The 25,836-nt window shown below is 50.5% G+C and overlaps 10 protein-coding genes across 10 annotated transcripts; 4 read left to right on the forward strand and 6 right to left on the reverse strand.

Annotated features, from left to right (window-relative positions):
• The first annotated feature begins 551 nt into the window (after positions 1 to 551).
• Positions 552 to 3,021, forward strand: P174DRAFT_253191 (putative sucrose transporter). The gene is made up of 8 exons (XM_024821465.1): positions 552 to 830; positions 908 to 933; positions 999 to 1,243; positions 1,308 to 1,374; positions 1,421 to 1,492; positions 1,540 to 1,729; positions 1,784 to 1,899; positions 1,948 to 3,021. Exons 1-8 carry the CDS (start codon positions 733 to 735, stop codon positions 2,823 to 2,825), a joined length of 1,692 nt encoding a protein of 563 aa, XP_024680479.1. The 5' UTR covers positions 552 to 732; the 3' UTR covers positions 2,826 to 3,021.
• A 196-nt stretch (positions 3,022 to 3,217) lies between these two features.
• On the forward strand, positions 3,218 to 4,084 carry P174DRAFT_433303 (ThiJ/PfpI family protein; the record flags this gene model as incomplete). The annotated part of the gene is made up of 3 exons (XM_024825800.1): positions 3,218 to 3,292; positions 3,358 to 3,610; positions 3,690 to 4,084. 3 exons carry the CDS (start codon positions 3,218 to 3,220, stop codon positions 4,082 to 4,084), a joined length of 723 nt encoding a protein of 240 aa, XP_024680480.1.
• Positions 4,085 to 4,564: 480 nt separating this feature from the next.
• On the reverse strand, positions 4,565 to 7,958 carry P174DRAFT_462394 (putative morphogenesis protein; the record flags this gene model as incomplete). Its single annotated transcript, XM_024830123.1, has 7 exons — positions 4,565 to 4,638; positions 4,693 to 5,056; positions 5,122 to 6,958; positions 7,022 to 7,250; positions 7,311 to 7,404; positions 7,477 to 7,634; positions 7,769 to 7,958. The coding sequence occupies 7 exons, from the start codon at positions 7,956 to 7,958 to the stop codon at positions 4,565 to 4,567; spliced, it is 2,946 nt and encodes a 981-aa protein (XP_024680481.1).
• Positions 7,959 to 8,200: 242 nt separating this feature from the next.
• P174DRAFT_253234 (uncharacterized protein) lies at positions 8,201 to 8,940 on the reverse strand. The gene has a single exon (XM_024821466.1). It carries the CDS (start codon positions 8,815 to 8,817, stop codon positions 8,443 to 8,445), a length of 375 nt encoding a protein of 124 aa, XP_024680482.1. The 5' UTR covers positions 8,818 to 8,940; the 3' UTR covers positions 8,201 to 8,442.
• Positions 8,941 to 11,224: 2,284 nt separating this feature from the next.
• On the forward strand, positions 11,225 to 13,153 carry rlmA (SRF-type transcription factor RlmA; the record flags this gene model as incomplete). Its single annotated transcript, XM_024825101.1, has 3 exons — positions 11,225 to 11,280; positions 11,354 to 11,510; positions 11,564 to 13,153. 3 exons carry the CDS (start codon positions 11,225 to 11,227, stop codon positions 13,151 to 13,153), a joined length of 1,803 nt encoding a protein of 600 aa, XP_024680483.1.
• Positions 13,154 to 13,585: 432 nt separating this feature from the next.
• Positions 13,586 to 16,157, reverse strand: P174DRAFT_443884 (MDR family MFS transporter). The gene is made up of 5 exons (XM_024827938.1): positions 15,564 to 16,157; positions 15,484 to 15,513; positions 15,121 to 15,431; positions 14,947 to 15,068; positions 13,586 to 14,897 (listed from the first exon to the last, which is right to left on the reverse strand). The coding sequence occupies exons 1-5, from the start codon at positions 15,792 to 15,794 to the stop codon at positions 13,762 to 13,764; spliced, it is 1,830 nt and encodes a 609-aa protein (XP_024680484.1). The 5' UTR covers positions 15,795 to 16,157; the 3' UTR covers positions 13,586 to 13,761.
• Positions 16,158 to 16,491: 334 nt separating this feature from the next.
• On the reverse strand, positions 16,492 to 18,230 carry P174DRAFT_453145 (EF-hand domain-containing protein). The gene is made up of 5 exons (XM_024829134.1): positions 17,834 to 18,230; positions 17,760 to 17,778; positions 17,464 to 17,703; positions 16,873 to 17,377; positions 16,492 to 16,804 (listed from the first exon to the last, which is right to left on the reverse strand). Exons 1-5 carry the CDS (start codon positions 17,872 to 17,874, stop codon positions 16,782 to 16,784), a joined length of 828 nt encoding a protein of 275 aa, XP_024680485.1. The 5' UTR covers positions 17,875 to 18,230; the 3' UTR covers positions 16,492 to 16,781.
• P174DRAFT_505892 (putative short-chain dehydrogenase/reductase family protein) lies at positions 18,198 to 19,857 on the reverse strand. Its single transcript, XM_024831282.1, has 3 exons — positions 19,745 to 19,857; positions 18,592 to 19,634; positions 18,198 to 18,539 (listed from the first exon to the last, which is right to left on the reverse strand). Exons 2-3 carry the CDS (start codon positions 19,437 to 19,439, stop codon positions 18,416 to 18,418), a joined length of 972 nt encoding a protein of 323 aa, XP_024680486.1. The 5' UTR covers positions 19,440 to 19,634; positions 19,745 to 19,857; the 3' UTR covers positions 18,198 to 18,415.
• A 640-nt stretch (positions 19,858 to 20,497) lies between these two features.
• P174DRAFT_492733 (gamma-glutamylcyclotransferase) lies at positions 20,498 to 21,806 on the forward strand (the record flags this gene model as incomplete). Its single annotated transcript, XM_024830839.1, is given in 6 exon segments — positions 20,498 to 20,589; positions 20,648 to 20,679; positions 20,734 to 20,787; positions 20,878 to 20,981; positions 21,031 to 21,234; positions 21,248 to 21,806. 6 exon segments carry the CDS (start codon positions 20,498 to 20,500, stop codon positions 21,590 to 21,592), a joined length of 831 nt encoding a protein of 276 aa, XP_024680487.1. The 3' UTR covers positions 21,593 to 21,806.
• Positions 21,697 to 24,370, reverse strand: P174DRAFT_410761 (uncharacterized protein). Its single transcript, XM_024824250.1, has 3 exons — positions 23,991 to 24,370; positions 23,530 to 23,909; positions 21,697 to 23,477 (listed from the first exon to the last, which is right to left on the reverse strand). The coding sequence occupies exons 1-3, from the start codon at positions 24,118 to 24,120 to the stop codon at positions 21,945 to 21,947; spliced, it is 2,043 nt and encodes a 680-aa protein (XP_024680488.1). The 5' UTR covers positions 24,121 to 24,370; the 3' UTR covers positions 21,697 to 21,944.
• Between the last annotated feature and the right edge of the window lie 1,466 nt (positions 24,371 to 25,836).

Below are 25,836 nucleotides of genomic sequence, written 5' to 3' on the forward strand. Positions count from 1 at the left end.
GGGGCGGTGCGCACCACATATCGGGGGAATCTGTAGATCGTCCCTAGACACATGCCTCACACAAGTAGCTGGGATTGTCAAGCCAACTCTAGATATCATCATTCTTTCTCTGGCTATTAATAACAACTACCTCATGGCTGGTGGGTCACAGGAAATTAAGAGTGCCAACCGATGCGGATTAGACTTGAACCGCAGTGCATGGACGGCCCGGGGCCCGCATGCGTTGATTTGCACTTTTCTGGCAGTTGAGCACTGGGCATCTTTGGGCGTTCGGCCTCAGCTCAGTCCTTCAGGATCTTCTTCCTATTCCCCTGCTTTCTTTCCTTTCTTTATTTCTGCATCAAATCCTCCCTATCCTACTTTGACGTGATTCGTGGGGAAAATCGGCTTCTCGCCTTCCAATCGACCAACGTACAATTTCGTCGCATCCGGGACCCTACGAAGCTAGTAATCAACAATTCCAACTCCGGTCATTTTATCGATTTGGACAGTGCAAAGAGCATACGACACATTCGAACGCAGATTAACAGTCGATTCGCGATCCGTGACGCTCCGCTCCTAGAAATTTGCCTACGTACGAGGATCGTTTGTTTATTGGCGATTGCGGGTTCATTGCGACCAGGCTGTTGCGACTCGGCTTAACCAACAGCACGAGACTACAGATATCACTCCGGTGCATGGCAAATTGAGGATACTGTTGAATTCCTTCAGGTGGATGCAGGCGTCGTAAGGATGCCACAGGCTGCAAGATGGGTGGGTTCTCCCTCCATCAAGGGAAAATCGGAGTCGATGCGAATGGCACTGTTGACATTCAGCTTGTTGGGGTTACAGTATGTACTTCGTTTACCACTACCGATGTTTTTGATCTTGCTCAACAACCAGATTACTGACTTTTTTCCTGTTGCAGATTTACATGGGGCATTGAAATGACCTGTAAGCCTTTCCTTCCACCGCAGTCACCGGGTCTTGCGATTTGACCAGTCCTGCACTCGAAATAGATTGCACGCCGTACCTGCTCCAGCTGGGTCTTACAAAGTCACGGACTTCACTTGTGTGGATCGCTGGCCCCTTGTCTGGGTTGATCATTCAGCCTTTGATCGGTGTCATTGCGGATCGTTCGCGCTCGAAATGGGGAAGGCGCAGGCCGTTTATGGTTGTTGGCTCGTCTATTGTCGCATTGTGTTTGCTAGTGCTGGGGTGGACGACAGAAATTGTCAGCCTATTTGTGAAAGACGCAGAGAAGGTGTGTCTATTCTATTGGGGCCAGGTTTTGGCATCTGTTTCGACTTCACAGCTCACTTTACCAGGCAAAAAATGTCACCATCGCCCTTGCCGTCCTAAGTATCTATGCAGTTGACTTTGCGATCAATATCGGTGAGCAAGTTGACGCATTCATCTGGACTACGCTGACATCCTTCAGTCCAAGCTTGTTGTCGCAGCTTGATCGTCGACACATTGCCGATTCCATTGCAACAAGCTGGTTCAGCATGGGGTACGATCCTACCTTTATCCACGAGGCCAGAAGCTAACAACGTTCAGCTACAAGAATGTCCGCAATTGGTCAGCTGATTAGTTATGTTATTGGTTCAATCGATACGGTCAGCCTCTTCGGTGCCATTATCGGTGATACGCAGTTTAAACAGATGACAGTCATTGCTGCACTCTCGCTGATTGGGGCTGTTTCCGTCACCTGTTATTCGGTGGAGGAGAGGATCCTGATTACTGCCAGGTAACCATAATCGGAATCAACTTCTCTATATTAGTGCTAATTTTGATCATGCAGGGACTCCGATGGAAAAGCGGGAGCGGTCCAAGTCATTTCCCAGCTTTTCAAGACGACAATGGACCTTCCTCCTCGCATTCAGGCAATTTGTTGGGCGCAGTTCTGGGCCTGGATTGGTATAGCACCTTTCGAAAGAATTAGAAATTGTTGCTGACTCGCTTTAGGATGGTTCCCCTTCCTTTTCTACAGTACTACTTGGGTCGGTGAGACCTATTTCCGGTACGAAGTCCCCAAAGACGCTCCGCAGTCAAGCGACTTTCTCGGCGAAATTGGACGCGTCGGCAGTCTGTCTCTGGTCGTTTTCTCTTCCATCACTTTCATCAGCTCTGTGCTTCTACCGTTCTGTGTGCAACCTCCGGACAGCAAACGGTCCAGATTCACACCGCGCCCACCACCTGGTATAGCTGCATTTCTCAAGAAGATCACTGCGATACGACCAGACCTGCAGACATTTTGGCTGATATCTCATGTGATGTTTGCTGCGACCATGATCTTTGCACCTCTGGCCCGGTCTCGGGCATTTGCAACATGCCTCGTCGCCCTGTGTGGTATTCCGTGGGCGATCAGCAGCTGGGCCCCATTTGCATTCATGGGAGTGGAAATCAACAAGCTGGCGATGGGACCTGCAGCTGCAGCGCGCTCTTCTGGCGTGACCATGATTACTTCTTCTACTATCCGTTCCGGCAATTATGACACGGACACGGAGATGGACGTCCTGCGACTCAACCACCATGACACGGATAGCGACAGTGATTCCGATGACGACGCAAATATTCCTTCCACTGGCGAACTGGCTGGTATCTACCTCGGCGTGTTGAATGTATACACTACGCTACCGCAGTTTGTCGGCACATTCATCAGTTGGATAGTCTTCAGCCTCCTCGAACCCGGTAGTACGAAACGGGACGACTCCGCGCAGGACTCACAATGGATACGCCGCGATAAAGAGGGTCCTAATGCTATATCCATCTGCCTGTTTGTGGGTGCCTTGTGTGCACTTGTAGCCGCTGAAGCTACTCGACGACTACGTTATGCTCGCTGACAGCTCTGAGTGCTTAACTGGCATCTCAATATATTCCCCTGACGATGTACGATCAGCGAGTCTCGTTTCCTGCTCAATTACTTGTCTTGCTTCGTCTGACTACCCTTGCTTCATGTCCGTTGATACCCAGATCGTCCGACTGTATATACATTCTGGATATATCCTTTCTTAGATCTGACGGCAACCATCCATGCCAATGATTGGTATATAGTGAACTAATGATAATACATAATATGACATAGGTTCTTACCTGTCTCCAGACTAAGTAGCACCTGACTGACGTAGGAGATGACGATATACTGATATAGTCCAATCAAGCCAGTCAACATACTTCTACCGAACAGCTAGCACACACTCTCCATATCATCAACCGAACAAAAGCAACAGTGAAAATGCCCCACGTCCTCATAATCCTCACCTCGCAGGGCTTAATCCCCGCCACCCGCCAACAAACAGGCTGGCACCTGGTACGTTACGTCCACTTCCTCCCAAGCATTCAACCACTCACAATGAAACAAATCGGACCATCCAGTCCGAACTCGCGCACCCATACTCCATCCTCGAACCCAAAGTCACCCTCACCATGGCCTCCCCGCAAGGCGGCGAAGCACCCCTCGACCCAGCCTCAGCCTCAGCCTCCGCGAGACCAGAACCCGATACCACCGAGATGACCGCTCTAGCGCGGCACTGGGAGGCCTGGACGCACACGTATAAGATTAGGGAAATGGTTGCCCGGGCGGGAGCGGGGGAGTTCGATGCGGTCTTTTATGTGGGTGGGCGCGGGGGTACGTTTTATGTCCATGTTTACGATCTGCACGTGAGGTTTAACATTACATGACGTTGATGGTGATGGTGACTGTGTAGCGATGTTTGACCTCATAAGGGACGCGGCCTCGCTTGCCCTGATACAGAATGTCGCAGCGGCGGGGAAGCCCATCGCGGCGGTCAGCCATGGGCCTGCGGCGCTGCTGAATGCGACGGCGCCATCGGGGGTACCTTTGCTTGCTGGAGCGCGGGTGACGGGGTTCTCGAGGGAGGAGGAGGATGCGGCGGGGATGGCGGCTGCTATGCCGTTTCAATTGGATACAGAGCTGGAGCGGGTATCTGGGGGAGGATATGTCAAGGCGGACCGATCTGGGACGGAGAAGGTGGTTGTATCTACGACGGCCGGGTTGCACTCGCCGCTGATTACAGGGCAGAATCCGGCCAGTGCGGCCGGTGTGGCTAGGGAGATTCTGAGGGTATTGGGGTGCGATTGATCTCGTTACCATAGTTCAGAGTCACATTGGGCCGAGTGTCAGAAGGGGTGCGTCAAGAGACGAAAAGCAGAATTGTTTGGATTCACAGTCTGCCAAGGTATATGGAACAAGAACACGCAGAAAACATACGACAAGAGGGGAATCAAGTGAAATCACGAATGGAAGCGACAGGAGATAGAAAAATAGAATCACATCTGGTCATCGAAAGAAGATAAGAGGAATCGACCAGAATATTACAACAATGTCGAGTGCAAACTGGCGAGAAAACAAGCGGCATAATGGCGTGATTTTGTTGTCCTTTCGCTGTCAAAGATGAGGCCTAGCCATGGAAGGAGTATCAAAAACATCAGGCGTATAAAGTCTACCGATCGAAGGCAGCCGGGCACTGGACCAGGCAATGAGGCAAAAGTAAAGTAACGACGGACTTATGGAAGTGGGATGGTCTTGAATGGGAGAGGACAAGCCGAAATTAAACGTCTTTTAGCTCGCGGCCTGCATATTTCCGGTCAATTCGGCCACTCTCGCCTTGATACGAGCAGCACGAGACTCGAAGCCTGGTCAGAGTCAGCATCGTTTATTGCCAGTTCAAAGGAACCGGCTCCACTTACTCTCTTCTTCGCTTGTGTTACCGTCATCTTGGCTATATCGGTAGGAACCGGACTGTTCAAGCTTAGCGGCCCTTTCCGCGGCATTTTTGCGAATCTGTGCCCAGCGGTCATAAGATGAATTGGCCGGGGCTGCCGTAGGGCTCGTTGCCCGTTCGGAAACTTCGGTCCTGTCGCGGATTTTGTCAACAGCGGCAGCAGGCGCGGACTTGTCAGGGAATGTCTCAGAGACAGGAGAATCCTCAGGAGCGAATGCTGGCTGTTCCACCAAAGGGCCCTGATCAAATCGAGAGAACTCACGATCGGCCGCCGTTCGCTCATTGGTGTCTACACGGGAAAGTGCATCGTATTCAGCATCACGACGGGTCTTGGGGGGCCATCGTGCTGTTCGTCGGCAGTGACGGTCTGCGGCTCAGGGACTGGTTTCTCCACGTCTGCCGGTGGGCTTGCGACTTTGGCCGGAGCAGCGGAGGGAGCCGCCGCCGGAGCTGGAACGGGTTTCCTCAAAGTCGAGGCGCCATTGGGGCGAACTGTCTCCTGGGATTCCTTGGCCTTGCCTTCCAAAGCCGCACGAGCAGCAGCAACAGCCGACGGCTGAGCCCCAGTAGGTTTCATTGGCGGTTTCGACTCCACGTCCTTCTTCTTGGTTCCGAACATACTCTTGAAGCCCGTGTTACCGGGCTTCTTCTTCAGTCTGGCTCTCGAATCATCTGTCGTGTCAGTTGACTGCTTGGGCAAAGATTCAGCAGCAGCACTGATACTGTCCTGTCTGCTGGCGGCATTTTCGTCCACACTGCCCCTTTGCTGATGCTCAACCGGTGTGGGAGAGCTTGGCACGCTGTCCTTGGGCACCGGAGGTGGCGCCTGGCGGGTTGACGAGCTCAGTGCCGGAGAAGCTGGCGGCTCTGGCATGTTGTCGTTCGTGGCCGCCCCATTTTCCTCGGCTAGCGTACCTGTCCCGGCCCGGCTGTCCTTGAGGTAGGCGGCGCGATAGGCATTCTTGTCATAATTGCTGGCCCACTTCATCGCTTGCGAAGCCTCACTCATGATTCCCGGTTGCAAAGACATAATGGAGTTTGCCTTCGAATACCGCGAGTCGTTCGGCACGCTAGCTTTTGATCTGTTAACGGCCTCCTGCTCCTGTTCCCGATGCTTCTTCTGCAAAGCCGCAGCAGCAGCCTGAATGCGAGCATGCTGATCAGGTGCAATGCTAGTCTTACTATGAGGAGCGAGATTGTTGGCGCGCTTATAAGACTCTTCAACGGCAGAGACTTTCTTGGCCGACGACTTGCGCCGACCGATCTTTCCCTTGCGAGTTGAGAAGGTAAAAAACCTCTTCTTCTCGACAATGTACGCACCTGGTTCAGGCTCCGGCGCAGCGCCTTTAACCTGCTCCTCAAGAACTAACCACTTTGTGTCCTTGATGATCGTTTCGATCAATGCGCACCTACCAAATACCGCCTTCCGCGAAGCAGGCTCCTCTACTGCCAAACTGCTGATCCAGACCCACCAGAAAGAGTCGTCCAGATCCATTGTGGTGATGCTGGCAAGCTCGGCGGGTTCGACCGGAAGCTCTGAGTCCAGGGTACGCTTGTGAGACTGAGAGCTTTGACCTCGCACCGTAGCAATTGGAGGCAGGACCTTGTCGGGCGGAAGGAGCAAAGGAGCAACTTGAGGCTTGAGGCCGTTGCCGTCATTGAAGCCGGAGGACATGAAATCTGCCCAAGATGGAGTCGTTGGGCGACCAAGGTCCCCCGCAACGGAATGAGGAGCGGACCGAAGACCGCCCGCAAACTCGCTCCTTGCTAACGAAGTCGCATCCGCATCGTTGTCCAAGTCGGCGGCGCCAAATCCCAGATCCTCAAACCGCGACCAGGACGCTTCTGGCACCGATGTCGTCGGGTCGGAGGTACTGGACTGATTCGTTGACGAGATGCATTTCAAGACACGCAGACACTCGTCGGTAAGGGCCTTGACGGGGTCATCAAAGCTGGCGAATTCCTGCAGATGCCGGTCACTGTCCCGGTATTCGAAGTTCTTCGCACGTCGCAAGAGGGCGAACGGAGTCGGTGAGACGGTATCAACGATCATGACGACTTTTGTGGTCGAGACCTGCAGAAGGGTCGGCGTTTCAGGGGGGTACTCCGTTGCTTGGACCAGGGATTGGAGAGCGATGGGCAAGGTCGAGATACCGCTTATACCACGGGGAGAGTCGGGAGATATCGAGCGGAGATAGGCGAAGAACAAATGGCTCGTGGCATCAGCAGCGCTGAAACAAATGGTCAGTCACTTCTAATTCAGTCCAGATAGATTCGATTGAAAGAAAACATACGCGGCCCAGTTTTTGTAGGCAGCTTCAAAGCCATTGCCCGTATCCGAATGCTCAAAAGCCCACCACCCAGCATACCTCGAGAGCTTCCGGCCTCCGAGACCGTTGGACTTGCCGTGTGCTGCAACGGCAGCTAGCAGGTCGAAAAAGTCGAAAATAATCTTGGTTCGAGCATCCGAGTCGACACTGATTGGGATGAATGTTGAGAACGCGTCGCGGGCGAGTTGAGAATCTGCGATCCGATCAGCCTTGTGCAACCTGCCGCCGGCCGTTATGTAGTGTAAGCCCATACCTTGTTCGCCAACTTTGAAGAGTTCATACGCGTCCCAGGTGACAACTCCTCCGGGGAGTCTGCTCCAGCACCATTTCAAGACACTGCAGAGGACCTATGATTGTCCATCGAACCGGTCAGCCATGTTATGCTCCGAAGTGTGGGCGATTTGTTGCTATGGGCTCACCGTCGGGTCCGTAAGTCGGAGCTCTTGCGACAATGCATCTCCACTCCAAGGCGCGCCCTTCTCGACAGACTTATTAAAGTAGTTACGGATGAAATAACGTGCATCGGAGGACTCGGTGGTCGGGCGGAACGGTAATAGTAGAAACGGTGTTTGGAGAGCTGTCAAATGGGACAAAACGAAGCAAGGATCAGCGATCTGAAGAATGTGGATATCTCAGATTTGACAGAGGAGTGGGCGCCAGTAATTGACCATCAGATACTGGAACTCCATGATAGCAAACAATCAAACATACCTCGAGCCTTCAATTCTTGAGTGCATCCACGAAGGAGCTCCTGAACTTCTTCAGGAGCGACTTCCGTTCGCTGCCACGCGTCGGTCCATGTGGGCTTTGCGGGACCCGTGTTTTCGACAACGGGGTTCTTGGTTGATTTCTTTGCAGCATTGGAGTCCTTACTCCGAAAGACACGAGTGAAAAAGGGCATCTTTCTTCCACGGATGTCGGCTCCACTGGATAGAAAACCGCTGCTATGTTGCTTGGCTAATCAGGAAAATGTACTCAGGGGCAGAGTAGAAAAGTCGCGTCCCGAAAATGCGGATCAAACCGATGGGTATAGATAGCAAACAGATCAAGAGATTGACAGACCAGTTTCTGCGATTTTCGCAATGCACCGTGCGAAAATGCAAGGGTCAAACTGGCGGAATAGAGCAGGGGAAAAAAAAAGAAAAAAGAAAAGAAAAGAAAATAAGACTACAGAATAGACAGGAGAAAGGAGATCACCAAGGAATCAGGCAGGGCCAGGCGGGGAAAACGAAAGAAGAAACAGTTATAAGGCAGTCAATAATTGAGTCTAACAATTGCCAAAGCTGTGATGCCAGACAGCAGACGGACAGACAACTAGGTCGACGTCCAGGTGTCCAAGGGATCAACTGGCACAACTGCAGCCCAGAATGGGGCAGCACGTCTACCTAGCGTGCAGCGAACACTATGTGATGTATGTATGAAAGTGGATTGATTGGATCTGGTATAACGAGAGTGGACAACCACGAAGATCGTGGGTGGGACAAGTGGAAAGAGTCAGACAAGACAGAAAGAAGAGAACATGGGAATGAGGAAGTACACAAAAAAGACCCCAAAACACAGAGAATGAGAAGAAAGGAGGAACGATGAAGGTAGAAACCAGGAAGTGAAATAAAGAGTTGGTGATGATGAGGATCTGCCTTAGCTACACTTGTGTTGCTCGTTTCAGGGGCTGAAATTCGATTACTTACACCCAAAAAGGTGCCATGCCATGGTTCAGTGGCCCTGACTAGATAGGTAGAGCGGGGAGACGATTCAGCCATAGTTGATGCCCATCGAGTAAACAATAATACAGTATCAAAAAGAATGAGCAATTGACTTCACAAATAGGATTTGAGAGTATTCAATTGGGCATATCTTTATTGATTGAGTCTGTCATATTGTCCTATGGATGCTAGGAGCATTCTGTGTGAATATATCTAGTCTACTCTGTAGGTACCTAGATAAGCCCAGACTTGATCCCCATAACTATAAAATCAACTATAAAACACACTACACCTAATTAGGAAAGGTCAGTATCATCCAGTTTGAAGCTGTTACAAAGATTGTATTGGTTTTGCACAATCCAGCGTGACTCAAATACTTCAGTTTGGATTGCTGGAGGACTGAATATTGGATGAATCTAAAGGTCCTCAGACATATACCTCTCAGGCTCCTGGCTTTCTTGCTTGTTGCTTGTTGCTGTTCATAATCCATGGACAATGAGCGGTGAGTCTCCTGTCACAATAATCAAAGAAATACGAAGCACCGAGTTATCTTGCCTTGATAAATAGAATGTAGTATGCATCTGATCCTTCTTCTATAAACTCCTAAAAGTCATCAGAGTACAGTCAAATATTACCTACTGTCACCCATATTTGCCTATTGCAGACAGGAAGCCGACATTTCAACCCGTCTTCACCGCCAGCATAAGCCTTCCATGAAGGAGACGGAGCCGATTGCTAGATAAGGTTGTTGGTAGGATAACCTCTCTTTATCGACCCCCGGTTTCCGCAGCTCATTGTGATGAGCGACAAATCAGAAGGGAACAGGCGCATCTGGCAGCTGTGCAATGCAAATCACGTCTGGTCTGGCTGTGATATGCCCAACCCTCGTCGTCCATGATCAAGGCCGGCTGATCACAGCACGCATAAACAAGCATAACAGACTAGAATGGAACCAAACCTGTACGTCTGTACGCCTGCATGTCAAGTGACTACCAAGCTTGCAGCTTAGTATATTCTATATCTGGATGGAGACTCGCAGGAGATTTGGGCACTATGAGTTATGGATTTACAACTCTGGCCCGACAGTTACGCATTGCAACTTGTCGAACACTTGGGAATAGCCCTGGACAGGTTGCGAGGAACTTCTAAGAATCTCATATTTATTCATCTGGTGATTTTATCAAGATTTAGCGCAATGATAAATGATCCACATTCTGCACAATTGCCAATGGGATATTATTCTATCATGGAAACACCTTCAAGGGTCCATGCTGTGGAATATATGTAACTTCCATATACTGCTTCAGAGCCCTAATCTGTTAACCATGCTAAGCAGACACAGTCGATCTATAACGGCCCATCAATCATAGCTAATGATTTATGAAAGCATCAATAATGAGTCCAAAGAACCAATCAATATCGAATCAATGACGCTTGAGCACGGCACTGACCATATCAGATTATCGAAGCTTGGAGCTCTGGCCTGGATGTGGCTGTGCAGGTCCAGGCTCGTGTGGCTGCCAGCCTGACCAGGCCACCTACTCGATGATGCTGATGATGTGCAGTATCCACTAGAATGACATCTCAGTGAGATCCAAGTCTTATATCTTCTGTGTCAGTAGCGATTCATGAGAAAGCACGGGTTATAGGATGTCGACTCGAGCAGGCTAAAAATAGTCGGCGCCTAATGGTCGGCAACGGCGGCTGTCTATCGCGAGCGACGGACGAATCATGTGCCAGCACCAGCCACATATGGAGAACTGGGAGCGATGGCTTAAAGTCACCATCCCACTTTTTTCCCTTCCATCAATTCTATTCTATCTTTAGAATCTTCTGCATCACCCGCGTGTCGCTGTCCATCGACTCTTGTCGTTCCATCCTATCTTCATCGAGCTTTCGCTTCCGTTCATCTTCCCGTTTTTATTCTTCCCCTGATTGACTTTTCTTCTGACTTGACTGCCTGAGGAATCCAGAGGCTCCTTATCCTTCTGTCACCGGATTTGTGTTGTGTGTTCTTCCCGACGGGTCAAACGCCCCGATTGTCTTCGCGCCCGCGGACTGGCATCACCCATCATATTCTCTCTAGCGCTCTTTAACTCCCCTGATCCTTCCGTTCGTTATTTTTTGCCATCTCATCCCATCTGATGTGGAGAAGGCCGTCTGCAAACGATAGTATTCTACGATAAGTAGGAATAAAAAATAGGAGACCAAAAGCAGCTGGGAGAGGCTGCAATCTGGCGCCCGCAGCACACAGGCTTTTATCCTTACCCCGTCGCGCTCCGCTATCTATCTATCCCCCCTTCAAGCGGCGCTTCTTGAGTTTCAACTCGCGCCGCGCCATTTATTACGAACAAGCTCATCTCCACATCGTCCTCTGGTTGTCCTGTCGTCTGTTTCAGCAATCCTCTGTACCTGTCTGACGCGTGGTCTTCCTCGTTTACTGCTTATCATATAAGCATTATCCATGGGTCGAAGAAAGATCGAGATCAAGGCGATCAAGGATGATCGCAACCGATCAGTGTAAGTCGTCCGGCATCCATCACCCAGTAGGGTCTTGAATGCGACACTGACTCACATTGGCATCTGCTTCTAGTACCTTTTTGAAACGAAAGGGCGGTCTTTTCAAGAAGGCGCATGAACTCGCGGTATTATGTTCGGTAGATGTCGCGGTCATCATTTTTGGTCACAACAAGAAGCTCTACGAGTTCTCATCATGTGATATGCGAGAGACATTGGGTCGATATCAATATGTGCGTTCCATCCATTATCCGCATAATTTCAAGTACGTTGACATGAATATCAGTACGGCCCGCCGCACGAACATAAAGGCCCCGAGGACTTCAATGGGAAAAGGGACGATGATGATGACGAGGATGAAACCACTCCTGCTCCGGAAGAGATGCAACCTTCAACCCAGAACCCACCTGCTGTGGTTCCAGCTCACATCCCTAGCCATCCCGGTTTTCAGCACGTCAACCACGCACCGTCTGCCTCCCCGCCCATTTCTAATGGAATATCCTTTGACCCGCGACATGGCACTCCGCAACCTCAAGGCGCTTCGAGACCATCCTCAAGAAACCATCTTCGACGCGTGAGTTCGAATCTGGGCCCGCAGCAACATCATGGAACTCCACCGCCTCCTCCACAGAATGGGTTCGCATATATTCCCAATCCCTCGATGTATCATCCCAATGCCAACCCCAACATGGCCCAACAACCGCGGCCACCCCAATTCGCACACTATGGACCGCAACAGCCACTACCACCGCACGCTATGCCTCCACATACCATGCCTCAACCAGTCCCGCCGCACCATCAAGCCCCGCAGCATCTCCCCCAGCATCCACATCCGCTTGCTCAGCAGACACCTGCGATGGGACTCTCGCAACCGCCACATGCGTCAATGCCACAGGTCGCGCAGCCTTTCTTGCCTGAACAAGGGAGAAACTCGATGCCCCCGGCGTTTCCGACAGAACAGTCGCAACCGCCTCGGCCGGTGTCCCTACCCGATGCTTCCTCGGCAGATCAGATGGTTGGTCCTTTGAAGGTGGAAACAAGTCCCTCTCCCCCGCACCAGCGATCGTTGTCCTCGAAATCGCGCAGTATCTTCACGCCGATCGATGACCGCGGCTCCGTTCTGGCCCGTCACTTCGGACTCGGCCCGCCTACATGCGAGTCTCCACGCACTGAGAGTACAGACGTCAAGACAGAATCAAAACAGAATGACTCGAAAGAAATCAAGCCACCCGCTCAATCTGTTGCGCCTCCACCCCCGCCTAGGACCACAGCCGACGCGGCGCGGTCTCAGTCAGCTCCTGATATTAAGCCACCGCCACGGACGAATAGTGGTCAACTGCCCTCGAAGCGCCCACAACTCAAGGTGCAAATACCAAGCGAAAATTCTGACCGGGGAAGTGCTACAGCAGATTCTTCGGCGTCCACCGGCAACAAGACCATGACTCCTGCCAAAGCTAATCCAGACACCAATCACTCCGGCGTGGTTCTCCCTCCACCGTCGCCATCTGCTGGTGCAATCCTGAGCGCAGGCGCCACAGGGCCCCCAAATCCCTTCGCTCGGCCACCGCCGCCGGGAACTGCAAGCCAGAACAGCAACGCGTACAACAGCAACAACAATATAGAGACGCCGATATCTGCTCTGCCCAGTCGATTTGTGTCTGATGCTCTTCTTCCATCGCCGTCGAGTTTCTTCCCGGAATGGGGGTTCGGCAGGTCCGGTCCCGATACGAATATGCTGCCTAGTCCTCTGACCTTCCCCACTCCAGCGGTTCAGACCGGTCCAGGGTTCACGCGCGAAGATGAACAGGAGAAGAAGCGCAAAAGTCCCGACAGCGGTCCTAGCGTCGAGGGAACAGCGAAGAAATCCAAGACTTGATTGCTCGTTGGACTGGACTTGCAATTTGATTTATCTTAAAATCGTGTTTCACCTAAGGCATTTTAGGGCGTTGGGGCTTTTTTATTTTCTTTACTTTCTTGAATATTGCGATGGCTTCAAGGGCTCATCTTTCTTTTTTTTTTTTTCTCTTTTCCTTTTGCTGTCACCTCTCATTTGTCACAGTTTGGATTTGTTGGTAGCTTATACCCCTTTCCTTTTTTTCTGGTCCTCTTGCTGTTGATACGGCTCCAGTGCGTTTTCTGGAAGAACTTGGGAATGTGATTCGTATTTGCTTGTACTAATTAGGTAAAGAATTGTTTGAGCTGCGAGGCTCCTGTATGGATCTCTTGAGTACGTAGCACTCTCCTCCGACTTTTACAGCCAGTAATCACAGCCGTCCTACTGAAAGCAGAGATTCTGATGTATGAAGGTACGCTCTATTAGGTGCTTGATTTTTGGAGAGTGTAATGCAAAAGCACTATGTACGCACCGCGCATGGAACACAAAACACAGCATGCCATGCACAATCCCAATTACCGACTTTGTACATTAAATCTAAGTATACACATTCGAGAAAAAAAAACAATGAAGAAAGCTAGGAAGGCGGGTTATACCTCCGCCTTTGGCGACGGATCCGTCCGCTTGGCCGCGGCCGCAGCTGCAGCCTCGGCCTTCTGCTCCTCGAGGATCTCCTTCCGGGCGCGCTCCTGCTCCGCCAAGCCGGTCTTCGTAAAGGTGTGCGCCTTGCTCAGCTCGACGGGCCGGATGAAGAGACTGACGACGAAGCCGAAGCCGCCGACAGCCGTGTAGAAGATCCACAGCCTGCTCAGGCTGTGCGTGAAGGCCTTGAGTACGACGATGCGGGCAGACTCAGGGAGAGTTTTGACGAGCGAGCTGGTGGAGCCGGCGAAGGAGCCGGTGATTGTGGCTGCCGTTCCGGGGCTTGTGGCAGCCTCGATGGCGGGCAGTTGGCGCGCGAGAACGTTCTGGTAGACGACTGTGCCCAGGACGACAGCGATGGCGGAGGAGGCCTGGCGAAGGAAAGCGAAGGTTGCGGTGGCGGTTGCCATGTCGGAGCGGTGGATGTTGGCTTGGAAGGCGACGAGGGGAGCCTGGAAGAGGGGCCCGACGCCTACGCCGGCGATGATCTGGTAGATGATGATGCGGGGCCAGGAGGCGTAGTATTTGAGGTCGATGAGAAGGCCGAAGCCAAGGGTCATGAGACCCAGGCCGCCGATGATCAGCTCGCGGTAGCGGCCTGTCTTTTTGATGATGATGCCTGTGCCTGCGGAGACGACGGAGAGGCTGAGAACAAGGGGGAGGACGTAGACGCCGCTGAGGATCGGGCTGGCCTGCAGCACGGTCTGGAAGTAGAGCGGGAGGTAGTAGGAGCCGGCAATGAAGACAAAGGCATGGCAGAAGCAGACGATGAGGACGAGACGGTTGTGCCAGTTTTTGAAAAGTCGCACAGGGATCAGAGGATACTTGGCGAGCTTCCACTCGTTGAGCATCGCTAGGACCCAGACCACCACGCCAAAGATGATCAGGCAGATGACTGTGGCCGAGGCCCAGGGGTAGTTGACGCCGCCGAACTCCAGCCCGAAGAGGAACATGAGCGTGCCTCCGATGATGAGGACAGTGCCAGACCAATCGATAGCCCGGAGGCCTTCCAACAGCGGCGTGCCACCGGATTCGAGCTTGAGGAAGAAGACGAGGATTGCCAAGGAGACGCCACCGACAGGTACTGAGCAAATCAGCTTGGTTTCACCACAGGCCAACGAAGTTATACGTACAGTTCAGGTAGAAACACCACCGCCAGGTCACAGCAGTCGTAAAGGCGCCTCCGATAATGGGGCCTAGAGCACCCGCGATGGCCCACGTCATACCGAAAAGACCATAGTACATCGGCCGTTCCCTTGAAGAGTCAGCACTGAGTAGTCGAAAGCAAAAAAAGAGGTTCAGCCTACCTAACGCTGAACAAATCAGTAACACAAATATTGACCAAGACAATGATACCACCACCCCCTGCACCCTGGATCGCTCGTCCAACTAGCATCATGGTCATGTTGACCGCAAGAGCGCAAATCAGACTGCCAACAAGGAACACAACGTTGGCCATAAGTAGTATCGGCTTACGGCCCCAGATGTCACTGATCTTGCCCCAGAGGGTGATGCAGGCCGCATTGGCGAGCAAATACGAGGAAGCCATCCATGAATAACCACTTTCCGAGGCGTGGAACTGGGCAGCCATGGTTGGAAGGGCCGTTGAGACGATTGTCTAGACAAGTCAGTCTCATCTTCTGTGAATACTCAATATGAGTTAAACGTACCATATCCAAAGCGGCCAGGAACAATACCAACTAGACATCGTCAGTACAGTCCTATGTCAATATCTAGAGAGAAAGCATACACAAAGCGCAGGCATGATAATCAGAATCTTCTTCTTCCCCAACTTCTGCGCCTGAGAGTGCGTCCGGTCCAACGGCGCGCCATCTTTCTCAACATCTTTTCCGTCAGATTTCTCATGGGATGGGTGATCTGAGTTGTTGACGGGCAGTTGATCATCCCCAATTGACGGAGGCGTCATAGTGGCGGACTTCTCCGAGTTGTCCTCCCCAGAGCGCGAAATTTTGTCCGACATGGTTAAACTGCTGTTGTTATCGTTCTCGTAGTCATGATCTTTCTCCCTGTCTACTGTCATGATCTGAGCAGAATCGGACGAGCAGAGAAAAAGGAATCTGACGACTATCTACTCCAGTCGCCTTGACTTGGCAGCGGGGAAAGTAGCAAGAGAATACGAGTAGTTGGAAAAGTTTCGGGTAAAGCCGAGCTTAGAAAAAATAAAAATACAGAAGAGAAGATTTCGTTGATGGTCGTTCGGCACAATGACGGACTGCCAATGGGGGATAGCTTCACTCGAAGACAAGTTCAGTGATTTAGATCAAGGTGAAGAAGAAACCAGCGTCACTTGCAGTCTTAACTACTGAAGCCTCGAGTCTTGAAGCCTTAAAAGAAGCCAACCGCTAGTGTAGAGTGGTAGAGTGTCGGCGTTAACGAACTTATGCGACTCCGACTCCGACGCGATGGCCGATAACGTGTTTAGTCTCCAACAACTAGGACATATTTTCTCCTTCATGATGGTCATTGAGTCATACCCGGATGTCCGAATACGATCTGTTTGATGACACGAACGGTTGGAGAATGATTGTTAATGGAAAGAATGTGGATATCCATACTACATGGAGTTTAGGATATCATTCACAAGTCTCTTAACAATTGACGTGCAACGCTTTTCGCAATAGAACTAGGCAGAAGTCTTTAAAGTAGATGAAGATGTGATTTGATAGAACAATTTAAAATAATTTATTCTCCGAGCTCTTTTCTTTTTCTTTTTATTTTCCTCAAGCGTCATATGCAATGTCTAATATCAAGCATTCCTTGGCACGGGAGCACAGCATCAGTGAGACAACCATTGAGGTTGTGACGAGCTGTATCATGGCTTCAATGATTGATTCAGGGGTATAATGTATGTAGGGGGGAAAAGAAGCATAAAAACACAAGAAGTCAAACACACTTTCAAAACACAGAATAATCATGTACACACAATGCACAGTCCACCCATGCCTCTCTAGTCCTGTAACGGTAAGATCTCTGCACGATATCGCATCATCAGTCAGTCAGTCAATCGATCAGACCAGACTGCTCGAAGAGCCACTTACCAGTCAAAAACTCCTCAAAGCTCAGTGTGATATACCCGTCCCGATCCTCGTCATACCGCTTGAACACGTCCGTCATCCGTCTCAGACTGATACACGCCTGCACAAAGAGATCGAAGCTCATCCCATCCTTGGCCGGTCCATGTCCCCCGTTTATTTGTTGCCTCTTGCTCTCAAACGTGGTAAAGAGCACCGTGACAAATGGCTGGCTGAGCCTATACCCGAACGCAACCAGCGCTTTCTCAAACTCCTGCAGACTGATGCGCCCACTGCGATCCTCGTCAAACCGGTCAAAGAGCTCCCGCCACGCAGCGAGAAACCGCCACAGCGCTACGAACTCGTCGAACGAGATGGTCCCGCTGCTGTTCCGGTCGAACATGCGGATCATCATCTTGACCGTCTTGGGATGGAAAGAGGTATAGTCGCCGTTTACGAGGGCGGATCCGAGCTCCATCTCGGTCAGAGCACCCGAGTGCGAGGCATTGGCCGCGCGGAAGAGTGGGAAGAGCTGCTGGGGGTCATCGTGCGGTGCGGACAGGGGAGGCGGATGGGGGATTGAGGTGGACGCGACACTGGGGAAGGACGATTGCGTACGGGCTGCGAGGGAGGGGGCCCGAAGCCGTAGTTTTGGGGTGGAGGCGAGGGGTGGAGGGGATGCGGACGCGCATGGTTTGTGGGTGGCGGCCCGGTCGCAGGTAGGGGCTTGTTGATCTGAGCGTTCGTGGCGGGAACTCGCTGAGGGTGACCGCCGGGCGGAGCATGAGACGATGTTCGAGGAGGTCGCTGAGCCTGCGGTTGCGAGGATACTTGCATCGAGCCGATCAACTGGGCGACCTGCTGCTAGTCAGTCGCGGGGGTGGGACATCTGTCTGACGGCAGTTTGTTCGTACTTGTTCCGGTTCAGCATGCCTGCCCTCCTCGGTCAGTCAGACACAGAGTCACCTCATCATTCACAATCACTTACGCTGGCAGCGCATCGGGGTTGTAGGACTTGTTGTAAGCCATGGTAGCCTGGGTGTAACAGAGGGCGGGAACAGTGAGGGACACGGAGGAGAGCGCTCCTATTCAAAAAGACGGGGAGAATTCAAGACATCCACGTCTTCATAGAGAAGATAAATGAGGAAGATGAAGTAGATAGATGGAAGGTGATTCAGGAGTTCGGAGTAAGTTCAGGTGCGACTTGGGCTATCTTTTAGCTCTTTCGTCGTACTCGTATAGTAAAAGTGAAAGCGGTGCCGTGGGGCAATCTCTGAGTCCGTTGATTGCCAAGATATGAGCAAAATAATAGATTTACGGGATGAATTTAACATTGGGATCCAGAAGATGACCTCTGAGAGTATGTTATCTAAATTCTTCCCGAGCTTCCAATGTAATTCCCGTAGCAAATGACAAACCACCATGGGTTGTTTTTTCCTCTTTGGACGGCAAGGTGACGTTCAGCCCTTCCAGTCCTGGGTGACGGTAACGGCCCACCAGTTATATGTAACTTTTGCTGGCTGATATCAGGGTGGATCCTCTATTTTGCAGACCATATATTGACACTTCATTACGATTTCTTGATCATTTCTTCAACCTCTGGAGCCGAATGCCTAAGGACTTGAAATATTTCCTCAAACGCTTTGGCTTGAAGTTGTTTGCCCTCTTCCCCCGTGGTCAAAGCAGCCGATTCACTGTATATCTATTAGCGTAGTACATATGGACAAAGATTGGCCATATGCTTACTCCACATAACCATCATTTCTCCAGCACTTCCCATGTGACTCGACTCCTTGATAAGTTGCACTGACCAGAGACCGGCTCCCCTGTTCCGCCGTGCGAGCAAAGAGCTTATATACTAACCACATCATCCATCGCTCGTAGAATCGGTCGTACTGCCGTCCCAGAGAGGACGCACAGAACCCAGGACTGACAGTGTTGACAATCACTGGGACTGAACCATTCTCCTCACGCGCGTGTAGCGCCACCGTCTTGAGGACATACTCCATCAAGAGCTTCGAGATCCGGTATTGCTGGGGCCCAGTAAAGCGCCGGGGGTCATTGAGATGTTCCAGCAGTGAGCCTTCAGTCCGGAGACTGTCCACTTTTACTCTGGTAAACAGTTTGCTTGATACCACACTCAAGTGACTGGGGCTTTCAGGAGACGAGCTACTCCGGAGTTTAGGAAGAAGCAGAATCGCCAGCAACGAAGTGGACAGTGTGTTGACCTGCAACGTCTCCTCCCATCCATCAGGTGACGCTGTGTAACTTCGATTCCACAATCCCGCATTGAGTAATACAATGTCCAGCCGCTTGATCTCTGCGTTGACGCGAGCTGCGAAATGCATGACGCTTTGAAAACTGCTCATGTCCAATTCCCAGACATGGATTACCCCTGGTCTGTTGGTGCGCAGCTCCAGCTCAGCTTTTGTCGCTTCTCCTCGCTCCAGGTTGCGAATGCCAATAACAAGGGAGTCGACACCGAGATTGAGCAGTTTGATGGCAGCCTCGAATCCGAGCCCAGAGGATGCCCCAGTCAGGACCACCGTTTTGCCTGCAAAGGAAATTCCGGTCTGGCTTTCTGGGGACGACATTTGCAGAAGGCGAAAAGGCCAGCCTTAATGATGATAGCAACTTGAAGAAAATAAGGCTATGTTGCTGATGTCGGCGTATCAGAATGATATATATTGCTCTGAGCTAGAAAAGCAACCTTGAGCTACATGACCTTATACAGCAGGTAAATTTGGCAAGCTGCTGATAACAAAGCGCTTCAGCGAGCAGATTTTGACCTATATTATCAGTTCAACGCTCAAACTTGTTATGGTAAGCAGGAAGGTAGAATATCAACCAATATTTGACAAGAAAGAGCCACTTAATTATTGCAACATTTTGAACTTACCTGGTATAAGAGATAGAGCAGTCTGTAACCTCATAAGTCTGTGTACAAGACAGGAGAAAGCCAATAATTAGTCAATTGCTTGAGCTCGCCGTGGCGTTCTCGGCAGCCCACTTAGAAAGTTACGAGATAGACCGCGTTAGTCCGTCACTCCTTCCTGAGTACCTTAGAGATAATATGGCTAGCAGGAAGAACCGCTCCGGACTGAGGGATGTCGTCGACTCGGGGAAGGATGTTGAATCAATGAACAATGTGGCAGGGAGCGGCTGGATCAGTTTCTGCCATGGATGTGATTTCCATTCAACTCGGGGCTGGCATACCACTAGCCATTTAGAACAAAAGAGGGCCGCGGTGTGATGCAAAAGCGCTCCTTGGAAAGACTGGTAGTGGCTCCCAGAGCAGTTCCATCTGGAGGACTTCTGGTTGATTATCGACTCTGACGGACTGTAGAGCGAGAGGAGACAAACATTGCAAACACTGAGCGCGTCTTGTATAATCTGGCATTAAACTGTCGCCATTCTATCGACATCTCAGTCAACATACCCTCTTTTTTTTGAGATACTTGAAATGTTACTGAGATCATCTGAAAAAAAAAAAAAAAAATTGCCTTAAATACGGTTTGATCGCTCGCTAGGTCTTCTGTGTCGTGTGTGATCGGAGGCAGGGGTCATCGGCTTAGATACCATCCTTTTTCCCGAACTTCATCTATAGAAGTGTGTTGGACATCGTTCGAGCTACTCTGGGGGCTCAGCAGATATGACCACTCCAGAAACGACTCAAAGTCCGCCAGCTGGCCGAACATGGCGCAACTACTTTCCCGACGGTGACCTTTGGGTATTTGGTTATGGGTAAGTCATGCTCCTTCGGGTCCAATCCAACTGCATTTAAGGCTGACTCGTCGTAAAGGAGTCTCATTTGGAAGCCACCACCACACTATGGTGTGTATCATCTGTCAAACCATACATTGGCCTCTGTCTCTAATTCTGGTACAGACCAGCGAGTTCCAGGCTATATCGATGGATATGTCCGACGCTTCTGGCAGGTTTGTGCTTAACCAGAGGCACCCGTTCGTTCTCTAATTGTCTCTAACATTCATTAGGCCAGGTAAACACTCCCAAAATACATATATTGCCGAGATATCGCTGATAACCGTAGTACCGACCATCGCGGCACCCCAGAAGCGCCAGGTCGGGTGGTAACAGTCATCGAACGGGGTTTCTGGGAAACCCTAGACGACCCGGTGAGTCTCTTTCTCACAAGTTACCTCAAGTCAGCGTCTAACCGAACAGCACGCACATCTTGAATCCTCAACAGCCCGCGTCTGGGGCGCAGCATACCACATCCCCGCCTCTCATGCCGAGGAAGTCCACGACTACCTCGACGAACGGGAAATAGACGGCTACACCGTCCACTACACCCCTTTCATCCCATATCTGCCGTCTCCGCATCCACCGTCTCCAAGGCCCCGGGACGGATGCGGTGCCGGAGACACAGTCGCCATCGCAGGCGCACGCCGCACCAATCACTTGCATGGTGTACATCGGGCAGCCTAGCAATCCGCAATTCCTGCGCGATCCGGCTCGGCGCGAACCGCAGGATGTCGCGGAGGTGATTAGCTGCGGGCGTGGCCAGAGCGGGAAGAACACCGAGTATCTGTACCTGCTCGAGAAAGCGTTAGAGGGGCTAGGGCTCGGGAGTGCTGATATGCATGTCACTGACCTGGTACGACGGGTCAAGGCGATTGAGAGCACGGAGGAAGCGACAGCCGAACAGGCGGCTGCGGAGAGAGATGTGAAGGAATCCCTCGAAGCGTCTTGGGCCGAGGCGCATAGGGATTCGCAGATCGAATAGTGTGCAAACTTATGTACAGATGACGGCTATACATGATGATTAGATAGAATAGACGGTATACATTGGGTATATACATGTACCCGTACCCGACTGAAGGTCTGTTGGACTCTACACTCGACCACCTTCGATAAAGATTTGGGCCTTCTCCTGAATGAAAGATCCCCGTCACTGAGAAGTAGAATTGCAAGTAGGGAAAGAAGAAGAAAGAGAAGGAACAAGATACGGATGTGTAAAGCTTCAAATGCTATCATAGCGCTCAGTTTTAGATATATATTTCAAAATCAGCGGTTACCAATCGGTACCAACGATATTTCTCCCAAGCAAGCTGATGCGAACTGGTACCAAGCCACAATCAATATAACCTGTTCTGCCGCCAAAAATCCCTGGGAATATCAATCAACCCTCGTTCCATTCCATGTGAGGATAGAACACCATGCGACGGACATGGTACAGTCTCCCATGGACAACGTAGCGATGCTTCATCCACCAGGACACGATTTTGAAGGACGTCTTGAGCGACTTGGGTGTTTTCGAAACTGTCAGCACTCAGAGGAATCCGCATTGCATAGTCCCACACACATTCCAACGTATCTTCTTCTGGATGCATGATCACGTCATGTGCTGCCGCATCGAGCGCCTGCGTGGCAAAGCAATCATAAATATCATCCTGAAGTTGGGCTTCCTCAGCAAAGAACATGATCATGTCGTCATCAACTTTGTCCCTTCCTGTTCCTGAAGCGAGCTGGGGGTCGGCCTCTTGTTCAAACGATCCGGCTTGAAATACCGAGGAGGAGAAGCGCTCAGCTTGGGTTTTGGTAGGATACTCGGGGCATTTCCATGTGTCAGAGCCCGAGTCAAAGGCTTCCTTCGGGCCAGCATTGCTCCTATTAGCCAGTGTCGTCTTCCTGGGTCTCGCTAGAGGCGCATTAGAAGTGTGCTGAAAATCTGGCTCGTCGTTGAGACCCTTATCAAGAGGGGCAGGAAAAATAAATTTCGTGTCTAGGCTTGCGTTATCCTCAACGAAACCATTTCCCATCTCTTCCAATAACACCGTTTGTTTCAGTTGCTTTGAATGATCTTCATCAGCGTCCTCCAATTTATAGATAGAGCTTGCTTTGCCACTGTTGCGTCTGCTACCTGAGAATGACCTTTCTGAGACAACTTGGGGGCCCGTCTCTTGTTGCCGGAACTTATCCCGCTCCTGTAGCAGAAGCTTCAGGTCCTCCAATTTCCAGTACTTTCTAACTGGATGGGTAGACTCGTCTTTGTCCTTGTCTTGTGAGCTCAAATCGAAATGCAGAAGCTGTCTCATGTAAAACTCTGACCAGCTTTCAGACAAGAATGCGGCGTGTTCATTGCACGAAATACTTGTAGGTGTTGATGACAAAGAGAGTTCGCACCCTTGAACATCAGGATGGTACGCTCTGGAGTGCTTAGGCTGATCAGCTGGAGATTGAACGGCAACAGCGGCATGCCTCTTCGCTGCTATGCCGCGCACGCTGCAGTCTGCCGGGGATTGTTGTTGTAAGTTCGGAGATGAATGCAACAAGATACCGCTTGCCTCCATCTTGAAACCGTGCATACGAGAGTCATCTTCGAGTGAGCCAAGTGGAAAGTAGCTCGAAATGAGTAGTTGAGAATCCTCGGAGTTTGCTCGAGCCTTCCTCTTGTTGTTCGGACTCTGATGGTTTGTGTATCTTCTGCTATCGCTCCCTAATTTCTTGCTCAAGAATCTTGTCTCTGAAAACCCCTTCTCAGGCACTCGACCTCGGTTTACCAGCTTGCGAATCCCCGAGAAATGGGGTAAATGTCGAAGCTCGCCGGCTTTCACTGGTGATGAGGTTTTCCCTCTTCTGAAAATACCCAGATCTAGGTGCGAATGTAGCTGTTCAAACCGTCAGCAATGGGTCCCTTGATTACTGGAGTACAATGCATACTGTTAATCGATCTCGTGGGACATTGGAAGCATGGAAGTTGTCATTGATTGTATGTCTCCTAACCTGCTTTGATGACTTTCTCGCTTGTGTCGGCGATTGCTTTCGCTGTATTCGAGAGATTGAGCCCTTGTACTCGTAACGGTCTTCTCTGGTCTTATTTCGTGGTTTGCGTTCGAATCCACCTTTGCTTCCCTTTTCGGTAATTGTCCCTTTTTTAACAGGATGCCTTCCAGGATAGGGTGACCATCTGATACGGTTCAAAGGAGGGGAACGTTGAGCAAAGGAGCTTCCTTCGCACAGGGCCCTTCTCGGAGGCGTTGATGCAGACTGCGTGATAGGAAGCCCACTGCTGCAGTATTGCTGGCTCTTCGTTCGAGTCGCTTCGTCAATGATAAACAGGAATCAGTCAGCGAAAAATGGTCCCTAGGGAAATACTTCTGGGCGACATGGATAAAAATCACCTTCTGCAGGACCCGAGACATGATGGTTTGTATAAGTCCTCGGCGAGTTCTCCCGTTCAAGAAGCCATTTGAGAATCAATCCCTGGGCATCTGGTGCCAGGTGACGATGTCTTCGCGAGGATTGACGCATGTATATAGCTGTGCTCAGATTGAGGCTGATCGTTGCGCTGAGCTTGTTGCCAGTAGGATCATGTCGGCTCGCAAGCTTTTGTTTCTGGAGTTGACGACATCGACGATGAATGATTGTCTATTTGCATCTGTTCCATAACGGGAAATCATGGCTCAGGCAGTAGCTTCCTCGCCAGCTGTCTTGGGCCATCCAGGTACCAAAGAAGCATGTGTGAGTTTTAGTCATGGCAAAGAACATCAACATATTGACCCCATCACATTGAGATTCAGACAAGACATAATACTCTTCTTATGCATCTAGAGAGGTACATAGTCCGATAAAGCTAGTCTATCTACGAAGTACTAAGCCAAGGTGGGTTCCAATCGTCTCGCTTATATTTCCTATCAAGGCATGAGCCTAGATAAGTTGATAACCAGGCACATGTGGATCAATTCTCCAATTCTGCCCCTCCTCTCCAAACTTTCGTTGTTTGGCCTCTTCCATCTAAGTGATATAAAGTGGTTGGATCGGAGATCAGCTTCGATACTACTGTGGGGTGCAAAAAGGATTCGACCACCCCTACCTTACCGCCTACTATTAGCTAGACCTAATTAGGAAGGATTTTGTTTGCATTATAACTAATATTTTGTATACCAACTATCTGCCTCTATAACTGCCCTTCACCCAGTTATTCTTTGCCTTCACGGCCCATTTTGGTTGTTGATATCCTATGGAAGTAATGGATATGTACGCGTTCCGTGGTTTTCTGCCAGCAGAATAGTGGGCGGTAAGGTAGGGGTGGTCGAATACTTTTGCACCCGTAGTGTGAGGAGGGGCAAAGGGAGCAGCAATTTATCATATCACTTGCTCTAATAGGAGTATCTGGCTCTTCTTGGCACCCGTGTCAACTGCAAGCTGACCAACCAAAACGACAATCTGCCGGCTCACAGTGATTGTGAGATGTGACTGACATTCTTGCGTGCTACACATTATTATTGCTACACTTAGACTAGGCCGTAGCTTTTCAGTAAAACAATCAAGCAATGGCGATCTTGTCCAATTTTTCAAATTTTTTTTTCCTTTTTGCCCTCCCCTTCCCCACCCCTTTCCTCTTTTTTTCCCCTTAATTTTAATTTTAATTTTTTTAATATTTTTACTGTTTTACTCTTTCCCAACGGGGAGGCAAAGTTTCACCAATCTCATCAAAGACCTCCACAATTCAACAAAAAATTCACTGGGCCTTTGAAGATTCGGGATGGACTACAGCATACTGTACCATACTGCATCACGTTCTGAGATGAGAAAGAGCGCAATCCTAGGAGATGCTACCTTCTGCAGAAAAGTGTACATAGACAAGGATGGACAAACTCCGGCTAATGTAGGATCATATGCGAGGTACAGGGTGAGATACCACCCATGGTACGACAAATGAGGGACTAGAAAGTATCTTCTCAAAATCGAAACGCTCCTATCCCCAGAACCGCGTTCGAGTCACCGACTCTTTCAAGCACGGATTTCGTGACTCTTAGGGTTCCCACCTGCTACTGCGTAAACGCTGCAGATGGGCTGCTGATTTCCCAATGAGGGGGACGGAGGTGCGCATCAGCTCTCAGGTCAGTGGCCATACTCTAGCGTCCTTAGACTGCTGCCTTTGTGCGCTTGTCATGCATTAATAGAATAATGGTAATATAATGGCTCCCGCTTATCAGTTTATAATTGCTATGAAGGAAAAAATAA

Source organism: Aspergillus novofumigatus (genome assembly GCF_002847465.1).
Source record: "Aspergillus novofumigatus IBT 16806 chromosome Unknown P174scaffold_6, whole genome shotgun sequence".
Classification (NCBI taxonomy): domain Eukaryota; kingdom Fungi; phylum Ascomycota; class Eurotiomycetes; order Eurotiales; family Aspergillaceae; genus Aspergillus; species Aspergillus novofumigatus.

Coding starts and splice junctions, on each gene's coding strand:
- P174DRAFT_253191 (XM_024821465.1), top strand. CDS start 733: ATGCCACAGGCTGCAAGATGGGTGGGTTCTCCCTCCATCAAGGGAAAA. Junction 1,730..1,783: donor AGGATCCTGATTACTGCCAG/GTAACCATAATC, acceptor TTGATCATGCAG/GGACTCCGATGGAAAAGCGG. Junction 1,900..1,947: donor GCAGTTCTGGGCCTGGATTG/GTATAGCACCTT, acceptor GACTCGCTTTAG/GATGGTTCCCCTTCCTTTTC.
- P174DRAFT_253234 (XM_024821466.1), bottom strand. CDS start 8,817: ATGGCTGAATCGTCTCCCCGCTCTACCTATCTAGTCAGGGCCACTGAA.
- P174DRAFT_443884 (XM_024827938.1), bottom strand. CDS start 15,794: ATGTCGGACAAAATTTCGCGCTCTGGGGAGGACAACTCGGAGAAGTCC. Junction 15,514..15,563: donor TTATCATGCCTGCGCTTTGT/GTATGCTTTCTC, acceptor GACGATGTCTAG/TTGGTATTGTTCCTGGCCGC. Junction 15,432..15,483: donor TCCTGGCCGCTTTGGATATG/GTACGTTTAACT, acceptor TGACTTGTCTAG/ACAATCGTCTCAACGGCCCT.
- P174DRAFT_453145 (XM_024829134.1), bottom strand. CDS start 17,874: ATGGCTTACAACAAGTCCTACAACCCCGATGCGCTGCCAGC. Junction 17,378..17,463: donor GGCCCCCTCCCTCGCAGCCC/GTACGCAATCGT, acceptor GACCCCCAGCAG/CTCTTCCCACTCTTCCGCGC. Junction 16,805..16,872: donor CTTTGAGGAGTTTTTGACTG/GTAAGTGGCTCT, acceptor GATATCGTGCAG/AGATCTTACCGTTACAGGAC.
- P174DRAFT_505892 (XM_024831282.1), bottom strand. CDS start 19,439: ATGTCGTCCCCAGAAAGCCAGACCGGAATTTCCTTTGCAGGCAAAACG. Junction 18,540..18,591: donor AGAAATGATGGTTATGTGGA/GTAAGCATATGG, acceptor ATAGATATACAG/TGAATCGGCTGCTTTGACCA.
- P174DRAFT_410761 (XM_024824250.1), bottom strand. CDS start 24,120: ATGCGTCAATCCTCGCGAAGACATCGTCACCTGGCACCAGATGCCCAG. Junction 23,910..23,990: donor TGTCTCGGGTCCTGCAGAAG/GTGATTTTTATC, acceptor TCATTGACGAAG/CGACTCGAACGAAGAGCCAG. Junction 23,478..23,529: donor TCCCACGAGATCGATTAACA/GTATGCATTGTA, acceptor CGGTTTGAACAG/CTACATTCGCACCTAGATCT.